The sequence below is a fragment of the Salarias fasciatus genome, assembly GCF_902148845.1.
Source record: "Salarias fasciatus chromosome 7 unlocalized genomic scaffold, fSalaFa1.1 super_scaffold_4, whole genome shotgun sequence".
Lineage (NCBI taxonomy): Eukaryota > Metazoa > Chordata > Actinopteri > Blenniiformes > Blenniidae > Salarias > Salarias fasciatus.
In genome coordinates this window covers 19,861,688-19,881,400 of record NW_021941229.1, presented here as the reverse complement: position 1 = coordinate 19,881,400, position 19,713 = coordinate 19,861,688, and the positions used below count along the sequence as shown (strand labels likewise).

Sequence of the window (19,713 nt, the reverse complement as noted above, 5' to 3'; positions counted from 1 at the left end):
GATAGGCAGCTCTCGTGACCTTAAGGTCCTTAAGGTCACGAGAGCTGCCTGTCCATAACAAACCAAGCTGAGAGAATTTTTTTTCAGTTGTTTGTAGAGTGTCAGCCCAGTGCTGGTGTAGTGACATGAACAGATGTCTTGATGTAGTCTCATTTGGGGCCCCCAAACGTGTAACCTGTAACCCAGGCATGTCAAACATACGGCCACGCTGCAAAGATGATGCAGGGTTGAGTGATAAAGTTTTTTAAAGAACCGGCCGTGACCACACCAAACAACAGAGGGAATGAACCAGGCAGAATCATAGAATCATAAGCCCCACAACTGCTAAACACACACACACACACACACACACACACACACACACACACACACACACACACACAGCCCCTCCCTTCGTGCTGCCTTCACTGAACTAATACTGTAGGAATAATGAAAGACATACTGAACAATTAACAAACAGCAGAGCTGTTACAGTATATTCTCAGCTTCAGTAGGCCCAGCCTAGTAGTTTGATCTGATGTAGTCTAATCTTATTGCCCATGCACTGCTATAACTTTTTATTTTATCTATTTATTTAATTGATTTTATGTTGTATTATGTACAGGGCCCCCAATTTTATCCTGCTTAGGGCCTCCAGATGTACAGGGCCGGCCCTGCTTGTGTGTGTGGCCCAAGGGCCTACCAAGTTCAGGGGCCTATCGATAAGCTGGAAAAGTCGCATTGTTTAGTTATTTGTCAAGTTTTCTGTCAATCATTTTATACTTCACGTTTGTGGCTGCTGATTGATCCAAATTAATCCTTCGCTAGATTTGTTTACGACCATTTCTACGTCTATCAAGCTTCACCCCTTGAGTGACAGGTGGAAAATGACGGGGAAAAAGAAATTTGAGAGCGGTGCTAACAAGCGAATAGTGGTTCGCGAGAAAGAATCGCAAGGAAAATAATGACTGAAGAGCATCCCAAAGTTCACAGGATTCTTTGTGACTAATTTGTGACGAGAACGTAAATTTAGTAAGTATAATGACAACAAAAACTAAAACAAAACCTCTGGACCAGATGCAGAGCGTGGGTCTCAGTACAGAGGGGGCGGAGCATTCTCCACGGGCCCTTGTGATAGTAATTTTACCATTCAAACAATACCTCATGCTACCATCAAACAACACACCAACGCTCAGTTTTATTGAGCCAAGCAAACCTGTATGCTTCAGAAAGCAGAATAAAGTCACAAACCAGTTCACCAACTTCTGAAGAACAAATACACATATGCACGCACACACACACACACAAATGCAGCCTGACAGCTGTCAATCTCAGAACGTCCGCTGTCCATGGTGCTGAAAGCTCATATAAAAAACTCACTGGCTAAATCTGTACCATCTTTGATACAGCTTAAATATAAAATGAACACAGCTGGTCTAAAATTACACAATCTATTCAGATAGATATAGACACAGCTATCTATATCTTTTGGAATTCACGTAAAAAATAGACTCGGCAGTCTCTTGTAGTTGAAAGCAACACAGGCACATTCAAATATCCAGGTGTTTAAGACCACTTCATTTTGATAAAGATAATGTTTTTGAAGGTTTTATTGACTCACCAGTGGCTCCGATGTTAGGTTTTGGGTAGTACCGCTAGCGGCTAGCATAGTGTTTAGCATACTGTTTAACTTCCCTCCAAAGAGTTCAGATCAGGTGCAAAAGAAAAAACTCGTTCATGCTGCACAGCCAATCAGCGCTAGCTTACAGCTCTGATGCATTCACGGACAGTCGTAATGTAAGAATTGGAAAATTGGAGCCCACAATCATGCGTATACCTTCTGGCACACACTGCACATTTTATTATAATAATTTATTTCTGATTAAATCGAAAAAGCTGACGCTGGCTACCAGACAAGCTGGGTTACAACCTCACACCGGGCTCCGATCCGTCTCCGTTCCGTCACTCGTGCGGAGACGCGGCACCCCAGCACTGAGTGCAGTGCCGTTCTTCTTCTGTGATGTTTTACGGCAACTTGCATCACGTTGGCTGCATTACCGCCATCTGCTGGTCATTTGTTGTAAGAATTTACAGAAAGAATCTGAAGTTCATGTATTTATTTTTTTTTCCAACGAGCCTTAGATTATTCATATTTATGATACAAGAGTTCTATGATACATTCTAAATTTAAATATCTAAACATAAATGTTTAGATTCATAATGTTTATGTAGCACTTTGCACTTTGCCCAAGACAAATTTCCCACTGGGACAATAAAGTTATCTATCTATCTATCTATCTATCTATCTATCTATCTATCTATCTATCTATACTACAGTACAACAAAACTGTCAAATTTCATCACGACTAAAATTAAAACTAAACTAAAACGAAACAAATCTGAAAAAAATGAAATGTGACTTTAACTAAATCAAGTCTTTGGTGAGTGACTAAGACTAAAATCAAATGAATAATTCTTGTCAAAATTAACATCTGGTCCATTGAGCATGACATCCTTCATGATTTGGATTTCAAGGACATTATCAAAGCATTCTCTGCAAAGAAGACCAGACGAAAGTACTAAAAGGACAGCTTGTTGTGGACGGCTGCTAATTGTTTGAATTAGAATGACCGAATGTTTAGACATCAGTCTGTTGTCACTATCCATGGTTCTGAGTGTATATGCCGATGTATGTGTGGGTATGCGTCTGCGGTATGTATGTAGGCCAGAAAAAGCTAATTTTGTTCTGATAGTGTTGATTTTCAAACTTTCACCCGTCTTGGTTTTAAATAATCAACATAAGTTCTTATTTATTGTAAAAGTATGGTGTTTTCTGGCTAAAGAAGAAAAACTCACACTTGTATGTTGTGAAAGAAAGTAATGCATTTTTTTTTTTGGGGGGGGGGGGGGGGTGATTGATTGCTTTTGACCTTTTGGTGCTTATTTATCTCCCTCAGGTGGTTTCATTGGCACAGTAACAGCAGTGAGTTTAGTTCAGAGAGTAGAGAATGGCTTTTAAGATTATGTTGCTGGTTTAAGAAATTACATTTCCAATGCGTTTTCCTCTTTGAGAGGATGTCAAAGGGGTAAAATCTAGTATGTAAAAGTTTTTTTTTTTTGTTGAAAAATTAAGGCCTGAAGAAGTAGCCCTCTGACTAACCCTAACCCTAACCACTGAAAAAGTTAAATAATAAAATTCATTTTTAGTTTACACAACTACAGTAAAATGATTCCGTGTTGGTTTGAAGTGGATAATTTTAAATACAAATTCAAAACAATAGAATAATCGAATAATAATAGAATAATCACAATCACAACAGGGAGACAAATCCAATAATATTAATCAATACATTTTTTGACGTAGTGGGCTTAATTCTAATATTTAAATATTTTGCCTTTATGGCGTTTTTAATTGAGTATTTTCATCTGTTATGCGTCGCGGTTAAAATATTCAATCAAGTGATTGGCTTCTATATGAAGTCACCTGATACCATTTGATGCTGTCATCTGATTGGCTGCTGCATGCAGTCATATGACTAGCTGTGGAACGCGGTGATCTGATTGGCTGCTGGAATCGTCACTGTGTTTTCAATATGCACAACAGGGAAGTGTCAGTCAGTACTGTGCTCTGCAAACTGGATGGACCAGTTTTTACTTTATTGTTGTATTTTTTAAAGCATTATTCGTGAGTAAATTTTCTTTCACTTCGCGTAGCGGCCGTCTGAGTCAAAGTGAGGCTAAACAGGATAATGCTGGTAAAAAGTGAACGTTTAGCGACACTCGGGGCGATCCTGGCGGTCCTCGTCCCGAACCTTCCTCCGGGTTCTGGGGCTCCGCAACCGCCGCACGTCGTCTTCATCATAGCCGATGACTTCGGCTGGAACGACGTGGGCTACCACGGCTCCGAGATCAAGACGCCCAACCTGGACAAGCTGTCGGCCGGAGGAGTCCGCCTGGAGAACTACTACGTGCAGCCCATCTGCACCCCGTCCAGGAACCAGCTCATGACGGGCAGGTACCAGGTGAGACCGCCGCCTCCTCCTGCACTCGGTGCAAAACGCTCAAAAACGCTTTTAAAATTCCCAGGTAAGCTGCAATAGCTGATAACACTTATGTAAGCCGAGCTTCCTTTTGGCTGGGATTAAACAAACCAACTAAAGGTCCGTGGGAGTCATTATTGACATACGAAGTTTTGGAAAAGTGTGTAAACGCACAAAAACAAACAATAAAGTCCCAATCTTGTTTCAGCGACATGCAATCTTCCCTTTATCAACAGGTTGAAATGACAAAAAAGAAAAATAACAACAAATACTGATCAGATCATTAAAAATGTACATAGATACTATTAAAATGTATTGTTTTCTTGATCCTGGAAGCGTAATGAACTATATAATAGGGTTGTGTTTCTAACCTCAGATAATGTTGCAAGTAAATGGCCATATTATGAAACTTCCACACTTCTTCTGTCTCAATAACTGTCCTAAAACATGCTGACTAGTGGTTGAATATGAGAAACCAAACACACTTAATGACTCTTTGCTTTACACTTCACAGAACATTTGCCACTGTGACAAAACATCTTTCTCCATGTCAGTGCAGCTTATTAATCCATTCAAACTGTAAACAAACATTTTTTGACAGCTTCTCTCATCACATACCTTTGATACACTAAACAAGTACAAGTGACAGTACGTCCATCTTTACATTACAGTCCATCAGGTCATATTTTTGATGTTATTTTACTAGTTTTGCATTTCCGTTGGTTATAAACAGTGAAATATGTCTAGACAGCATTTTGTTCCTCTTTCATGTATGCTCAGAAAGGAAGTGTCCACTTTTAGAATCACCTCAGATATAAATGGACTTTAAACACTTTCAGCATGACCACAAAGACGCACCAAAAAAAAAAAAAAAACATAAATAAAAGAACAACCTTGAAGTAAATGTGATTCTACAGGATGTTGAGGAATGTTTTGTTTTTTTACCTGTCTGTCCCCATCAGTTTGCTGTCCCAGTCTATTAATGGTTGACTTGTGTTTGTTTTTCTGAGGTTATTTCTGTCCTGCATTTCATTACATAGTAGAAACATAGATTGTTTCCAAGTAAAGGACTGTTTTAAAAGACATTTCTGGGGGGGAAAAAAAAGACAAATTTATGCACTGCTGGAAACAAGAACCAGCAAACGTTTCACCAGACATATTTTGAAACTGCTTTGCGTCATTGTTGCCAGAGACGTTGCTGCTTCCCTCTTTGCATTCCTTTACATTTTATTTTGTTCAAATTTTTGGCACCAGCTCTTTCCTCATAGTTTTGTTGACATGTTGATTGCTAGATCCACACAGGCATGCAGCACCAGATCATCTGGCCCTGTCAGCCCTACTGCGTGCCGCTGGATGAGAAACTGCTGCCTCAGCTCATGAAGGAGGCCGGATACGCCACGCACATGGTGGGCAAGTGGCACCTGGGCATGTACAAGAAGGACTGCCTGCCCACACGGCGCGGTTTCGACACCTATTTTGGTTTGTATTTTGCTGAATCAAAGAACTACAGAAGAGAACCTGGCATCAGTGCTGCCCAGTTTGATGTGTGACGGATGTCCGCAATGCCCCCAGGTTATCTGTTGGGCAGCGAGGATTACTACAGTCACACCCGCTGTTACCACATCAACCATCTGAACTTGACTCGCTGTGCGCTGGACCTGAGGGACGGCGAGGAGGTCGCCACCGCGTACAAAGGAATCTACTCCACCGAGATGCTGAGCCAGCGCGCCATCACTACCATCGAAAAACACAATCCTGACAAGGTGACACACACACACACACATGTTAGGGCTTTATTATTGCAATTTAACATCCATGTCAGGTCCTAGGCAGCTTGAAGTGAAGGTTGTTCTAGGATCATGAAGTCTTTGTAAACACACAAACAGTGGTTTTAAATTGATAATGTAATACAAGCAAAACCACTGCAAGATAGACAAAACTCTGGATTTTCAGTCTTTCTGTCACAGTAGTTCATCCAGATGCAGATTTCATCAAGATCCGACACAAAATTGAATAAGATGAGATAAAAGTTTGATGAGCAAAGAAAATTTTGCGCAATAAATGGCTGAAAAACGTTCCAGTCATTAAGCGAATAAAGCTGAACTTGTTTCAGTGCAATGGTGCAAAATAAACAGAAATTAAAATTTAATGAACAAGTTAAAAACTCCTGTCAAAACAAGGCAGACTGAAATGATGGATCATGATTACACCAAGTGACCCTAAGTTGGATAAAGTGATGAAAAATAAAGAATTTAAAAAATGTAAATCAGAAATGTCTTCAATCTGCTATAGAAAATATTGCATTGTTTTAGTTTATAGTATAAAATAATTATATATTACAACAATACAGGAAAACAAATGTTTTAATTCATTTTTTGGAAAAAAAAAATATTAAAGTACTTTTACAGCTGTTTTACACAAAACGTCTATCCTGACAAGAATCTTATTTTATGTCCATGCAACTTAACACATTGTCCTCTTGTTTTTCCAGCCGCTCTTCCTCTACGTGGCGATGCAGGCGGTCCACTCACCCTTACAGGTGCCCGCGCGATACCTCACCCCGTACCGCTTCATCCGAAACCAAAACCGCCGGCTGTTCGCCGGCATGGTGTCGGCCATGGACGAGGCGGTGGGGAACATCACTCTGGCTCTGAAGGGGGCGGGGCTTTGGAACAACACTGTCTTCGTGTTTTCTACAGGTGTGTATGGTTGGTTTGACCTTGAATGACCTACAGTTGTACTCTTGTGATTTCCAGTATTATAAAATCCTGAACTACCACATACTTTTTGTAATACTGTAAATGTCCACTAGAGAGCAGTGTGCCTTTGTGGTTGATCAGCCAGTAGGGTTGGTTCAGGATCATGAGGATGTAGGGAAGCTTTTCTTGGCCTTCCCTTCACTCAGAACACTGGTGGCTTCAAAAATATCCTTCCTATAGACGTTTGAAGGACAAATTGTGGCCACGATGAGGCTTTAACTGCCTCCTTCACAGGTTTCCACATCTGGAACGTCTTAATGAGACACATGTGAAGTAGGTAACTCCTTTGAGGGTTATTTTTAGGGTGGGTTTTTAAAGGGTAATTATGACACAGGAACAATGCTGTGAAGGCAAAGCCTGAGTGTTTTTCTGCCTGTGGTAGGTGAGCTGTTTCATTGTTCTTCCACACACTCGGCTGGCTCTGAATCGAGACACCCAAAAAAAAAAAAAAAAAAAATCAGCAAATGCGTTCCTTCTCATCTGTAAATTCCAAGCAAAGTTTATATAACGATGCAGCGAGTTTACATGTAACTTCCCGGATCAGGAGCATTTTATGAGTCACCTTATCATCTGTAATCACCAACGCACATGTGTCACGCTCGGTAGGAAAGAAACCATCCTTGAACTTGTTGCACCTTGAGCTCTTTTGTTTATGAAGAAACTCTGGGCCTGCCTCACCGGGACATTACTGTAAGCAAATGAGGGTGAAAGCTGCGGGGAAATGTGAGGCGGAGGAGGCAGGAGGGCGGCGGAAGACAGAGGACTGGCCCAGAGCGAGCCAGAGCAGCTTGGAAAGACATTAAGGAGCAGACGGTCTTTTCCAGAAGCAGTTCAGGGAATCGGCACAGACTACTTCCTGGACTTGCATGACACCGTGCCGTTGAAAGTGGAGCCCTGCCCCGACGCGATTGGTCCAAAGTGTTTATACTGGACCGGCGTGTTGGGATGATGACAGTCGGTTGAACTGACTGCGTGTGCACTTGTGTAATGGCTGGATATTGTGCAGGAGGATCTGTCTCGCAGGGAAGCATTGCTGAGTTGTTTTATTGTCTCGGGGTGATTGCTTTGTAGACAAACCTGCTGCTCTGGAGACAGCTGCTGGCCCCTCGGTTGTTTGTCCCACCTCTCAGGTCCGAGTCTGCTGATCGATTGCCGTGAAATTCAACTCAGAAGTTCATATTCCCCGCAGGATGAATCGTACAGACTTGAATGATCCTGACATTTCCTCAGGCACCGTCATGAAGTGTTTACTCGAATGAACTCAGACATTCTTTTGTCACTCCAGCTCTGTGATTGAGTCCCGACACATCCACCTGTATCCCCGTTCTTCAGTCATTAATACCTTCATGATCTCCCACGCGTCTGGCTTCAGGCTGCAGAGATAAAATCTTTCCCTCCTGTAAGGTCACCATTTCGAAACCAGATTTCCACAAACAGCGGAGTAACGCTGGAACATAAAATTCACTGTCTGTGGAAATTTTAAACATTGGTTTGGACTGGTTCAGGCTTCATCGCAGTGGTACATGCGTCTCAGCGGCCATAGCGACAGTTTCATCTTTAACCAGGTTACGGTTGCAGGGGGCAGAAGTTAATTTTTCGCTCTTTTTTTTCCCCATTTTCTCTCAGATAACGGCGGCCAGACGCTGTCTGGAGGCAGCAACTGGCCGCTGCGTGGGAGGAAGCTGACGCTGTGGGAAGGGGGAGTCCGGGGCGTGGGGTTCGTCGCCGGCCCGCTGCTGAAGAGACCGGGGACAGTCAGCCGCGACCTCATCCACGTCTCTGACTGGCTGCCCACGCTGGTCGGCCTGGCGGGCGGGAGCACCAACTCCACCAAGCCGCTGGACGGCTTCAACGTGTGGAACACCATCAGGTCTGTCCCGTCCGGAGGCGTCAGGAGCTCTGTGGCGTCGGCGGCAGGTCGCCTGCGGCTTGGGGGTTTCTTCAGGCTTGCAGCGCTCTGGCGTGACAGCCCGCCCTCTCCTTGTGCCTCTTTCCGATCCTTCCCCCCGCCGTGCACACTCTCGCTGCAGCTCCTCCTGCCCGCCTGTCTGACCCAGAAGTCTTTTTCTCTCAGGAGCCCCCTGCTCCTTCAATAAGCCCTTTGTTACTGTGGCAATGGGAGCTCAAAGAGAAGGAAATTCCATCAGTCATTCTCACACAAATGCGCGGTCTGTCCATCCCTCTTTCTTTACCCCGTAGCTTCACATCTTCCCCCGAGAACTGAGGTAACCCGCTCTCAGATCAGCGTCAGACCCTCATCAATATATTCAGTTTCATGTGAGATCAAACTCCGCAAAGTTGGAACTGATCAGTCACATGACCACAGATGTACTCTCCCAACGGGCTGTCAGTGATCCCCGTACGACTGACATATTATATTTGTAAACTAAACGCGGACGCAGTGAGAAGGAGGTGAAACTGAGGGCTGCTGCGGACCCCGAGCAGAAAACCAGGGCTTAGCCAGGACCGCAAACTACTACCCACAGCCTGGACTCGCCCGGATTGGCCGGGACGCGTCAGCTGACCCCCGGCCGCTGCTGGCTTCGCCACAACAACACAAAAACACAAACGCACTCTGTTTTTGTTGTTTCTTCCAGTTTAGCCGGGTTGCAGTTGGCTGGCCTGTCACTGGAGACAGCAGCTCGGCCCTGAACGGTCCACACAGGCAGCGAGCGCAGAGAGTGAGAGTTATTTCAGTTGTGTTATCAGGCACTGCGGTCAGTGGAAGCGCTGCGTTTTCTCTGTGCGGTCAGAGCGTACGAACGACAGCCAGCTGCTTCAGATTTACAGACCTTAGTGGATTTCATCGTGTGTGAGTCAGACATCAGTGTGTGTGTGTGTGTGTGTTGTGCGTCCATATGTTGAGGAGTTATGTTCCTTTTATCTTCCAGCAAAGGCATTGCCTCACCCAGACTGGAGCTCCTGCACAACATCGACCCTCTGTACACTGACTACACTCCATGTGAGTTTCCATCCACCTTCTCAGCACCAGCCTGCAATTAGTGGCTCTTTTTATTTTGTTTTTTCTTAAAAGTGCACTTGTTGTTTCCATTAATTCACTTTGAAATATTTCAAAGGAGTTTCTCACAAGGTCCTGAAATCGACAACGTTTTTTTCAAATATTCCACTGATACTCGGGAACCAGTAAAATGTTTTTTTCACAGTGACACGAAGCAGAAAAAAGCTGCAGACTGTCACTTTTGTAAAATTCTCTTCCTGTGCTCATTCTGACTCTGAGTGTCCTTCAGCTCGCTTTCTGGAGCAGCGGCATCAATCTGTGATCTACTGGCTCCACTAACGCATCTCTCTACACAGCAGTGTTCGCAGAGTGACGAATCCTGCGCCGATGGAGTGTGTGTGTGTGTGTGTTACCTCTGTGTTCACGCTGTGAGAGAAGTGTGTTCCTCCCTTTCTAAAGTTGTCACTTCGCCGTTTCCTCCCATTTCACAGCCCGGCTGCAGCTTTCAAAGCCTCATTGTCTTCGCCAGCGACAGGCTTCACAAATTCAATCAAGGCCAGTCAAAGCAGCCCGGGGCCTGAGAACCACGTGTTACATAACATGTGACCAGAACTCATTTAGCGTATTTGAAATATGTGTTAGGTTTGGTGTGAGTGTTTGAAATGGAAGAGGCCCATCTCACGTGGAAGGTTTATTATCAGTACATCTTCCATTTTGATTCCCGACTTGAAAATCTGTTTTATTAAATGTGCACACACTTAGAAGTTTTTCGATTTAAAGTCAAAATAAGCATTTTTTTTTTTTTAATAAATAGTCATATTGAAATTAAAATTTAGACGACTTTAACAATCTCTGTTTTATCGGCTTTTTCTAACCTAAGAAGGAATCGTGTTTGAGTGTGAGGAATGCCGATAACGCCGCTCACAAACTGTAATCAGTCATTGTTGAAACTGTAATCAATCAGCAGTGTTGAAATCTGAGAAAGCCGATGTTGGAGGACAGGGTGGGTGTGTGTCGTTTAACCTCCACGATTCTCGGGAGCTTTCCAGGAAACTGCTCACGTGACTGCGTGTTTTTTTTTTCTTCCTTTCTTTCTTTTCGTTCGAAGTGGACTCATTCTCGTCTCAACCACTTAATATTTTGTTGGAGCAAACCACTTCCATACCCTGGCCTCTGAGGAGGCAGCGGGGCTCCGGTCTGAGGCCACTATTCTGGGGAGGATGCTACACCTCAGTTACACTTTCAGAAATAGCAGAGGAGGAGGAGGAGGACAAGTTTTGTTTTTTTTTTTGTTCTCAAATCTCTCGCAGATGTGGCCTGGTGGGCACGTAATGGCTCATCATGAGAACAGATGTGGACCTTTTGATCCACCATAAAGAAACTTCTCGTGGAATACGGTAGTATTTTTTAAAGGAGTAACACGTGTGTGATAGTTTAGTAACTTAATGCAACATTTTACAAAACCTTTAAGTGATTCCATCAGTTTAAGTTGTCCTCATCTACTGAGACATCGAACGTCGTTCAGAGCCCAAATAAACTTGAAGTTTGAATTTTAAGCAGGATTTTTAGTTTATGTCACCTTGCTGAGGCTCAGCCTGAATGTGTGTGAAGCAGAATGAGAAGAGAAAAGGCCTAAATTACAGTTTGTAAGATCAAGAGCTAGAAGACAATGAAGTCCTTTACAGAGCATTGATAATACAAAAAGCTTTAATTGGTAAATAAAACGTCTCTTATCTGTTGAGGGAAACATCACAGCACTGTTGAGTTAAAGAGAGTAAGCCTCCACAAAGTCCGGCCGCTGATTTACTGTGTTGTTGAGACAGGACTGTTTGTACAGCTTAAGCCAGTGCTGCTCAAACGATCCTCCAAGTTTACTTGTGCTCATTACCATCTAAATCACCGGGATGATAAGAGGACCCAGCGAAGAACAACACTCCCGCTTTACAAGCTTTCACCCTCGCGTTTTTATGCCCCGGCCTTTACTGCCGGGCCGCCGCGGTGACGGGCAGCCTCCCTCGACGCATTCCAGGCCAGGATTCCTCGTCTCTTTCTTCTGCCCTGTTAACCCGTCTTCCCTTTTCAAGACCTCGCTCTTCACGTTCCTTCTTTTCCTTTTCGCCCCCTTCTCTTCTTCAGGCTTCTGTGTTTAGCCCCTAAAGAGGCATGCATTTCCTTGAATCCTCTTCTTAACTGTCACTGTGAGCAGAGGGGGGGGGGGGAATCCTGACTATAACTGGGTCACGGCGTTCCCTGAACTTCGAGCCCGTTGAATGAGAAGAGTGAGAAGCCCCGGACTTTGGCCCAAGCCTTAAATCGCCCCCAAATTTCCTCTCTTTACTCTTTAGGTCTCCTTCTAGCAATGTCTCCCCCCCACCCCCACCCTCCTTTTTCTTTTTCTTTTCTGCTGAAGATCACCCTGCTGTGAATCCAGATGAGCTGGGCTCAGACTTGAGGCGCTCGGGAAGCGAATGAATGCAAGAAATGGACATGTGCACACAGAGTCTGTGAAAAGGATAACAAGTGCTAAGTTATCCCTGACAAACTTTACACCTGATTCCTACGTGCTTTCGGGCCTGGCAGTCAGCTGGTTCACCCCCCCCCCCCCCCCCCCCCCCCCCCCCCCAGTCGCTCCACATCAGGATGCCCGGCTTCAATGCATGAGAGCGATTAAAACCACCACATGTCATTTACACAATGATCAGCGAAGAATTCACTGTCGAAGCTTTTTATCATGTGGTTTAAAAAAAAAAAACTGCTGAGATGAGAAATGTTTTAATTCTCCAGTCACGCCGCTGCGGTGGAGTCGGCCCCGTTAGAAACAAGCCCGGGGGGAACGCGGGCTCCGAGTGGGTGTGGATATGTCCTTGTTGGGGGAAAAAAGAAAAAGAATGCAAGGAAATACTTGTTTTTGACAGCGTCAGAAGGCCGAAATTACTTGCAAATCTGTCTAATCAGGACCACATTGTCGGGGTCAAGCACGGCGTGAACCTGAGAACGCTCTCAAGGCCAGATCTGCTGGTTCTGGAGGGGTGGGGGTGGGGGGCAGACATGTGCGCTCACTTCTGGCAGATACTTTCCATTAAGAGCAGAAATGGCTCATGGCAGCGGGCTGCAGAAGTTTCTGGACTCCATCAGCACAATGAGGAATTATTTAGTTCTCCCCTCTGAAACTGATCAGATGATGCCGCTTGGTAAACGGCGACCCTCGTTCCTGACTGGCCGGGCGTTTAATGGCAAACTCTGCATTTTTGCTTGGCGACCGCAGAGAGCTGGTGCCGAGTTGATTCTATTACCACCATAGCTGTGAAATTCCTCCACCTCCAAATGTATTCTGTTCTTAAACAGAAGGTTTGATTTTTACGTCTTTTTGTTTTTTTCTGAAGTAAACGCTGCTATGTTTATTTTAACGCCTTCACTTGACACCAGCAGTGATTTGCAGGTATGCGCTGAACGGTGGCGCCAGCCAGCGGCTCGTATCACATCCACAGAGGCCGCTTTGTGTCCGGCGGTGGACCGACACCGTCTTCATCAGCGATTTCCATCATTCGGGGTGGACGACCTCCATGATCAGCCTCCGTCCTCCGTCTCTCCCACAGGTGCGGGCGGCAGCAGCAGCAGCAGCACCAGCCGCCGCTTCAGCTCGGACTCCCAGCCGTGGGCCAAGTCCGGCTTCAATGTTTCCATTCACGCCGCCATCCGGACCACCAAGTGGAAGCTGCTGACTGGCTACCCGGGTCGGTATCTGCTGTCATCTTTATCATGACATATTTAGTCTGTGAGCAAACTCCAAAAACAAAGCATCAGGAGCAAAACGTGGGGCGAATCTCGTCCAGTACGACTGATTATTAGATAGTTTATAGTGATGCATCGCTTGACTTTGACATATTTTCCCTATTTCTGTTCTAGAACACTGGATTAAATTGGATATTTATTCTTGTGGTGCAGAATTATGCATAAACTGTTTGTGAAAACGCCTGAAAATTAGCAACTGAATACAGTTTGAGTTACCAGTAATGTTGCACTGTAACCCTCCCGCCCTTCCTAATGAGGTTCGCATAGCCGTGTGATTATATTACTGTCGTGACGCATTAGCCGAGCTGTCAGCGCCGTGTGAGTCAGACTGAAGCCCGATTCAACTCTTTAAGTTCGTTTCAGCTGGTAACTGGTTTTTCGATCAGGAACCAAAGAAATGTCAGAAAGAGACGAGTGTTTCTGCAGCTTCTTACTCGAACTCGGCTCTTTATTCCGACGTGACAAGCATAAATGCATCGCACGCCGTCTGTCAGGCGGCTAAGCCTAACTTTATAATAACTAACCGCGTATAAATAAGCCTCCCGCTTTAACCTGGTTCACTAGTAATCAATGTTGTTTCTATTTATAGTGCGGCTTAAAAGTAGCAATGTAAGAAGTTTGATTCACGCTTGTGTGAGACGAGTTTAAAAGAGGGTTTTTCCACGGTTCATTTTTACTTCACGCGGTCTGGGCGGCGTGGTTCTTCACTGACGCGGCGGCCTCCTCTGAAGGGTCACAGATAAATCCCAGGTGTTGTCAGATGGCTGATGTGCTTCCAGGGAGGAAAAACAAAGTCCCGGTCCACAAATTTTTTCTTCTGTTTGTTGGTACTTTTCACCAGTGTTTGTCTTTCTGTGAGGCACTGGACACTTTTATCTCCGTCTGTCATGAGCTTTTGTTGATGCGAAACAGCGAACAACTCAAAGTTAAGGGCTTAGAATTTGATATTTGTCAAGAAGAAGAAAAAAAAACTCATGTTTTCTGTCTTCTGTCCCCCTCCAGGCTGTGACCATTGGTTCCCCCGGCCCGGGGACGACAACTCCTCGTCCTCCGCTCAGCCGGAGCCGCTGAAGCCCGTCATGCTGTTCGACATCGAGAACGATCCCGAGGAGAGAAAAGAGGTGTCGGCTCAGTTCCCCACAGTCGTCGACTATCTCCTCAACAGACTCCAGAAATACCAGAGCGGCGCGTTGCCCGTTAAATACCCCGATGACGACCCCAGGTGCGACCCGGGCCCTACGGGAGCCTGGGGACCCTGGGCTTAGCTGGACCGACACCATCAGAGACGCTTCAGTGTGTTTACGGTGAAATCCAGCAGTGGGGGCATTTCATCCATGGAGGAAATTAAAGTTTACAAGCAGATTCTTTTATATTTGTGAATTAGAAAGACAGCTGGGTTGATCTCTTGGTATTTACAGCGACGCTAATCGGGCTGCGAATTGTTTTAATGGGGAAAAATTGAGGGGCCCGCTGTGTTTTTGATTGACAGACGTTGGTGTTATCGTCGATCTCTGCTCACAGTAGCGGCGTTCCCAGTCCCGCTCGTTCCACATGTTGCCGATTTGTAAAGAGCATCTCCCCGCTGCTTCAGGTATTTGCACTTCGTTTATCTGCTGCTGAGGAGCTGCAGGTTCCTTCTACACAGGAGACGCAAACTCACACAGAAGCAGCCGCCTTCAACCTGAGGGAGAGATTAAACCGCCGTGCCTTAAGAAGACTTCACAATGTTTGCTTTTTTAAAGTTGTACCTTGTGTGAGAAAGAAAAGCCAAAGTTTGACGTATGCATCTACATTTTTATTAAATGGGAATGAATGGGATTGTTATATAAGATGTCTGTTGATCAGCAACTCTGTCTGTCATCATATTTGAGTTTATTTTTTTGGGAGCCTTCGGTGGGATGATAGCACTTTAATGTTTTGCCTCTTTTGTGATCGTCTACTCAAGGCCAAAAAGCACAACTGAAGCTCTGTCAAAACACGCCGAGCCACTAACCTCACTGTCAAAGCCCGTCCTTCCAAGCATAAGTGCGGCACTTAACTCGATGACAACAGGGACGTCATGTCGGAGTTTCCTCATTCTTCAGCGATGATTGCTTGATTTTGAAAGCTGTCAAACAGACTTAATGTCCAACTGAGCCTCGAGTACAAATATGCAGCTGAATGCTGCAGCAGCAGCAGGAAGAGAAAAGGCTTTGTAAGTTTTCCACATGAACACAGATGTTCTGTGTAATGTTTTGACTGTTAAATTGAGTTTATCTACAAATTAATAAATGCATTTGAATACATATTCACCCTAAATAATGATTTCTTTCATCGATCGCTTCCTTGTTCTGGACAGTAAATGCTTAATAATCGCAGGTTGCTGGTTTCTGCTCCTCACAGTTGTTGAATCGGTGTGAAAAGGCTTGCGTTGTGTGTCCACTTTGAAGCTGAAAATGTGAAGAATTTCGTGTTCTCCTCATGCATTCGGGATATTATGGCTTCGCTGGTTGTTCCCACATGCCGAGCATTCGAGTCTCCGCTGAGACTTTTGTGGTTGTTGTGGTGTTCAGGTGAAACGTCCTTGACGGCTGCAGTCTAAACCATCGTACAAAACAACAGTCGGACACCTCTGAGGGGGTCTTTTACATATTTGCAGTCGGAGCAGGAGAAACTAATTTTGTTAATAAGTACACCCTCTTTGACCTCCGGCCCCTCGGTGTTTGACCTCCCGCCGGCTGCGGCTTGCACGCCGCAACAGGAAATGCTCCCCGCAGAGAGTGGGCGGCCTCGTCCTAATGGGAGCCCCGACCTTTGACCTGCCATGTGTACTGATTGGCAGCTGAGCAATGCAAACAACAACGCTGCTGCTGTACGGGAGCGGCTGTAAAGATGTTTGACGTTAGCAGGTTAGCCGGATCCCCGAGGCCCGGCTCGGTCCGTAATCAGGAGTTTATGAGAGGCGCTGCCAGGGAAGCCAAAACTGTGATACCGATTCACTACTGCCACTATGAGTTACCCTAAAAGTGAATTGCATTCACTTCAGTTCTTATTTTTTCATTCAAATGTTGCTGGATCACGATAGATGCACATAAAATACAAATATGTGACTTCAGGGTTTTCAAGCTAAGTGCCAAGATTGAAAACAACATATAAAAAAACCCAGGAATGAAGCGTGAAACGGCAAAGCAGTTTAAAGACAATGTGTGTCTTTATGCAAAATCCCAGCATTCCTAGCAGAGGGCTAGAGTTATGGCATAAATAAAGGATGTTCGGGCTTCTTTACGCTCCATCCTGACACCATGACTCCATGTGGAGGAAGAAAGAAGATAGATGACTTGTGGGAAAATCGATTTTAAAAACATTTCTTTGTATTTTGAATCACAGAATTGTCATTTATTTTTTTTTTAAAGCTGCGTCTGCACTCTAAACTACGGTAATCTGATCTAACTTTCCCAAGCTGCGAGCTGCATCCGTGCAGTTCCTAGAGGGTTTGTGTACTCAGTAAAGCCCAGATTTAAAGCTAAATTAATAAGCCTCTTATGGGATTTTGGATCAGGTTTTGTTGAATTATTGATGTAGCAACAGTTGGGGCATATGGCCTGCCTGTGGCGCACAGTGTGTCACCGATCACTTGCCTAAATTTTAAATCACAGTTTGACATTTTGGAGTATTTTTTTGCACATGCTTATGCTATTTAGGAATGATTGGTTTCTAATTTTATAAAAGTAAAACTCGGCTCAAGTACGTTTAAGGGTGATTGTGCTTAAAAAAAAAAAAGAAAGAAGAATGGAATTTTCTCCCAAAGTGGCACTTAAATGGAACTGAAACTGTGATTTTTGGTAATGGGCAACTACCAAAATACCACATGATTATTGTATGTTTCCAAGAAAGTGCTTCTCACATGGCCGAGGATGTAAATTTGTCGCTCTCCTCCTCTGTTAGTTTACTCTACAATCAAAACTCAGCACTTCGGCGTGGTTGCTGTTGCTGTAAAAGCCCGGCCCGTGAGTTTCTCGGCCCGGCTGCAGACCACGTTTGCACTTCTCATGCCTCGTCTGTGGCGGAGAGCTCCTCCGTCTTCTCCTTCGCCACCTCTCACTTGTCATTACCCGGTTCCTCCCTCAGAGTGGTTTTGGTGTGCCTTTCACACTTAATCCCGCACTCTGACTAAGTCGCGTGAGTGACAAACACACTCTGCCGCCTGGATGTGCCTCAGAATCGACGCTGTGATACTTTCCAGGCCCGACGTCGCCCCCGTGTTTGTTTTTTCAGCTGCGGTTGCCTCCAGAGTGATGCCCCTGAAAGATATGACAGTGTAGAGATATGACAGCCGCTGTGAAGCGCTGACAAAAAAAAAAAAAAGCTGCCACCCTTGATTCGTCTCTCCCTTGGTATGTCCATGAGGAGGGTTTGAAGGTCTCCGATCGCGCTGAAGTGGGACTGGAATTCCAAACAAGATTGTGTGGGTCTGTCCGTGCCGCCTGCCTGTGAAAACAGATTAAAATCATACTGACCAGTGCAGCCAGGAATGCGTTGAACCTTGAGCCTTCGAAGGGGGGAAATCCGACAGCTCATCACACCTAATAATACAAAAAAAAGAAAGAAGCGCTTGACAGCCGTTCACGGAGCAGGCAGACCACCACAGAGCCAGAACTGATGGTAATGGTGCAGGAGGGCGTTACTGAGGCCGGATCCATCACTGGTCATCCTAACCTGAAGGCTTCCTTTGTCCACTCCTATTCATATGCATTTGTAACAATACACGAACTCTTAAATCCATAAACTCTGACTGTTAGTATATTTATTCCTTTAACGGATGAGGCTATTGAAGCAAGTTCTGAACTAAAGAAGTAAGGAGGGGGGGTTACTCTCTGTCCCATGTGACCCTCAGGCTGTCCCATGACGGGTCATCAAGACATTCGGACTCAAATGAGGAGGAGAATGCATGCCTGAAGGGAGCAACTGTGTTTTTCCACTGCAGTTCCTGCTTGAGGGTGTACCTTTACTTCTTTTGCTTTAAGTTTAAAATCTGAATCGCCTTCATCAAATTGAGCGTATGAATGGAACCTTATCAAAACCTGATTATTTTCTTGATATATTAAAAGCAGAGAAAGTTGTGTTACTAGACCATCTTGGCTCCTTTGTTGTGATCATCAGAGAGAGAATGATTTTCAGAACTGTGGACTTTGATTTTAGTCGGTAATACAGGCGTTATTTGATGTATTTTTCAAATTTCCAAGGTCCAAGCTCTTTTTTAATTCAACTTGTTTAGCAAATGACCTCCTTCTCAAGAATGAAATCACAATCTTAAGCTCATTCAAACATTCTTACAGTTGTTTAGACTGCAGACAATAATTATGCAAATTAACAGTACTTAAAATCTACATATATTAGACTATAAATGCTCAAAGATGTGACTTTTAAGCAGTTTATACCAAGATAAAATATTGGTTTATAATTGATGATCATCAAAAAGATTAAAGATGTATAAAAGAAAATTTGAGAACCTGTGAAAATGTGAACTGAATATAATTTCAGGGCTTTTATTCTAAAAAAAAATTGAATGGTCTCAGATTATCTATAACATTTACACAGTTAATGCTGTTTGCTGACTAAAGGGACCAAACTGCATCCAAAACTGCATTTTTTTTGGACAAATCTGCATCTCTTTGAGATCATTCAAACATTTCCACAGCAAACTATTGTGCTTTCAGTCAAACCAAAGCTCAGTCAGACTAACAATGACCCCCGGGAAGTGGACAGATAGCATCAGGACCGTTATAATTGACAATAACTGGGGTTGTTTGGCCAGAAACTCCCCAGACAAGATCACGAGACTTCCCTTGTGTTTTCACTTCATTCAAGTCTCAGTTGACTGATCAAGAAGCACAAATAAGAGGGCACCCGGGCCCTGGCACCAGTTCCTCCCCCTCCTAGTCACAACACGCTCAAAATAGTCCATTCACAAAGTGTACATGAGAATACAAAAGTTACAGTTTTGCACCGTTCCTGCTCACCAAACGAGCCAAGCTCACATCCTCGCACTGTCTTTCTTCAACAAGAGGCGAATGTTTCTATTGAATGTCGCAACAATGGAGACCGGGAGAGGGGGACGATGCATTCACAGACACGTCTGGAAGTCATGCTAAGTCTGGCTTTCTGCTGCGCGGCATTCACCCCAGCATGAGCAGACCGGACCTTC

General features: G+C 44.5%; 1 protein-coding gene across 1 annotated transcript; it reads left to right on the top strand.

Moving 5' to 3' along the window:
* Positions 1-3,588: 3,588 nt before the first annotated feature.
* Positions 3,589-15,814, top strand: arsb (arylsulfatase B). Its single transcript, XM_030085424.1, has 8 exons — positions 3,589-4,001; positions 5,312-5,498; positions 5,592-5,782; positions 6,511-6,718; positions 8,405-8,648; positions 9,670-9,740; positions 13,334-13,471; positions 14,532-15,814. Exons 1-8 carry the CDS (start codon positions 3,729-3,731, stop codon positions 14,792-14,794), a joined length of 1,575 nt encoding a protein of 524 aa, XP_029941284.1. The 5' UTR covers positions 3,589-3,728; the 3' UTR covers positions 14,795-15,814.
* The last annotated feature ends 3,899 nt before the right edge of the window (positions 15,815-19,713 follow it).

Coding starts and splice junctions, on each gene's coding strand:
- arsb (XM_030085424.1), top strand. CDS start 3,729: ATGCTGGTAAAAAGTGAACGTTTAGCGACACTCGGGGCGATCCTGGCG. Junction 5,499..5,591: donor CGGTTTCGACACCTATTTTG/GTTTGTATTTTG, acceptor CAATGCCCCCAG/GTTATCTGTTGGGCAGCGAG. Junction 5,783..6,510: donor AAAAACACAATCCTGACAAG/GTGACACACACA, acceptor TTGTTTTTCCAG/CCGCTCTTCCTCTACGTGGC.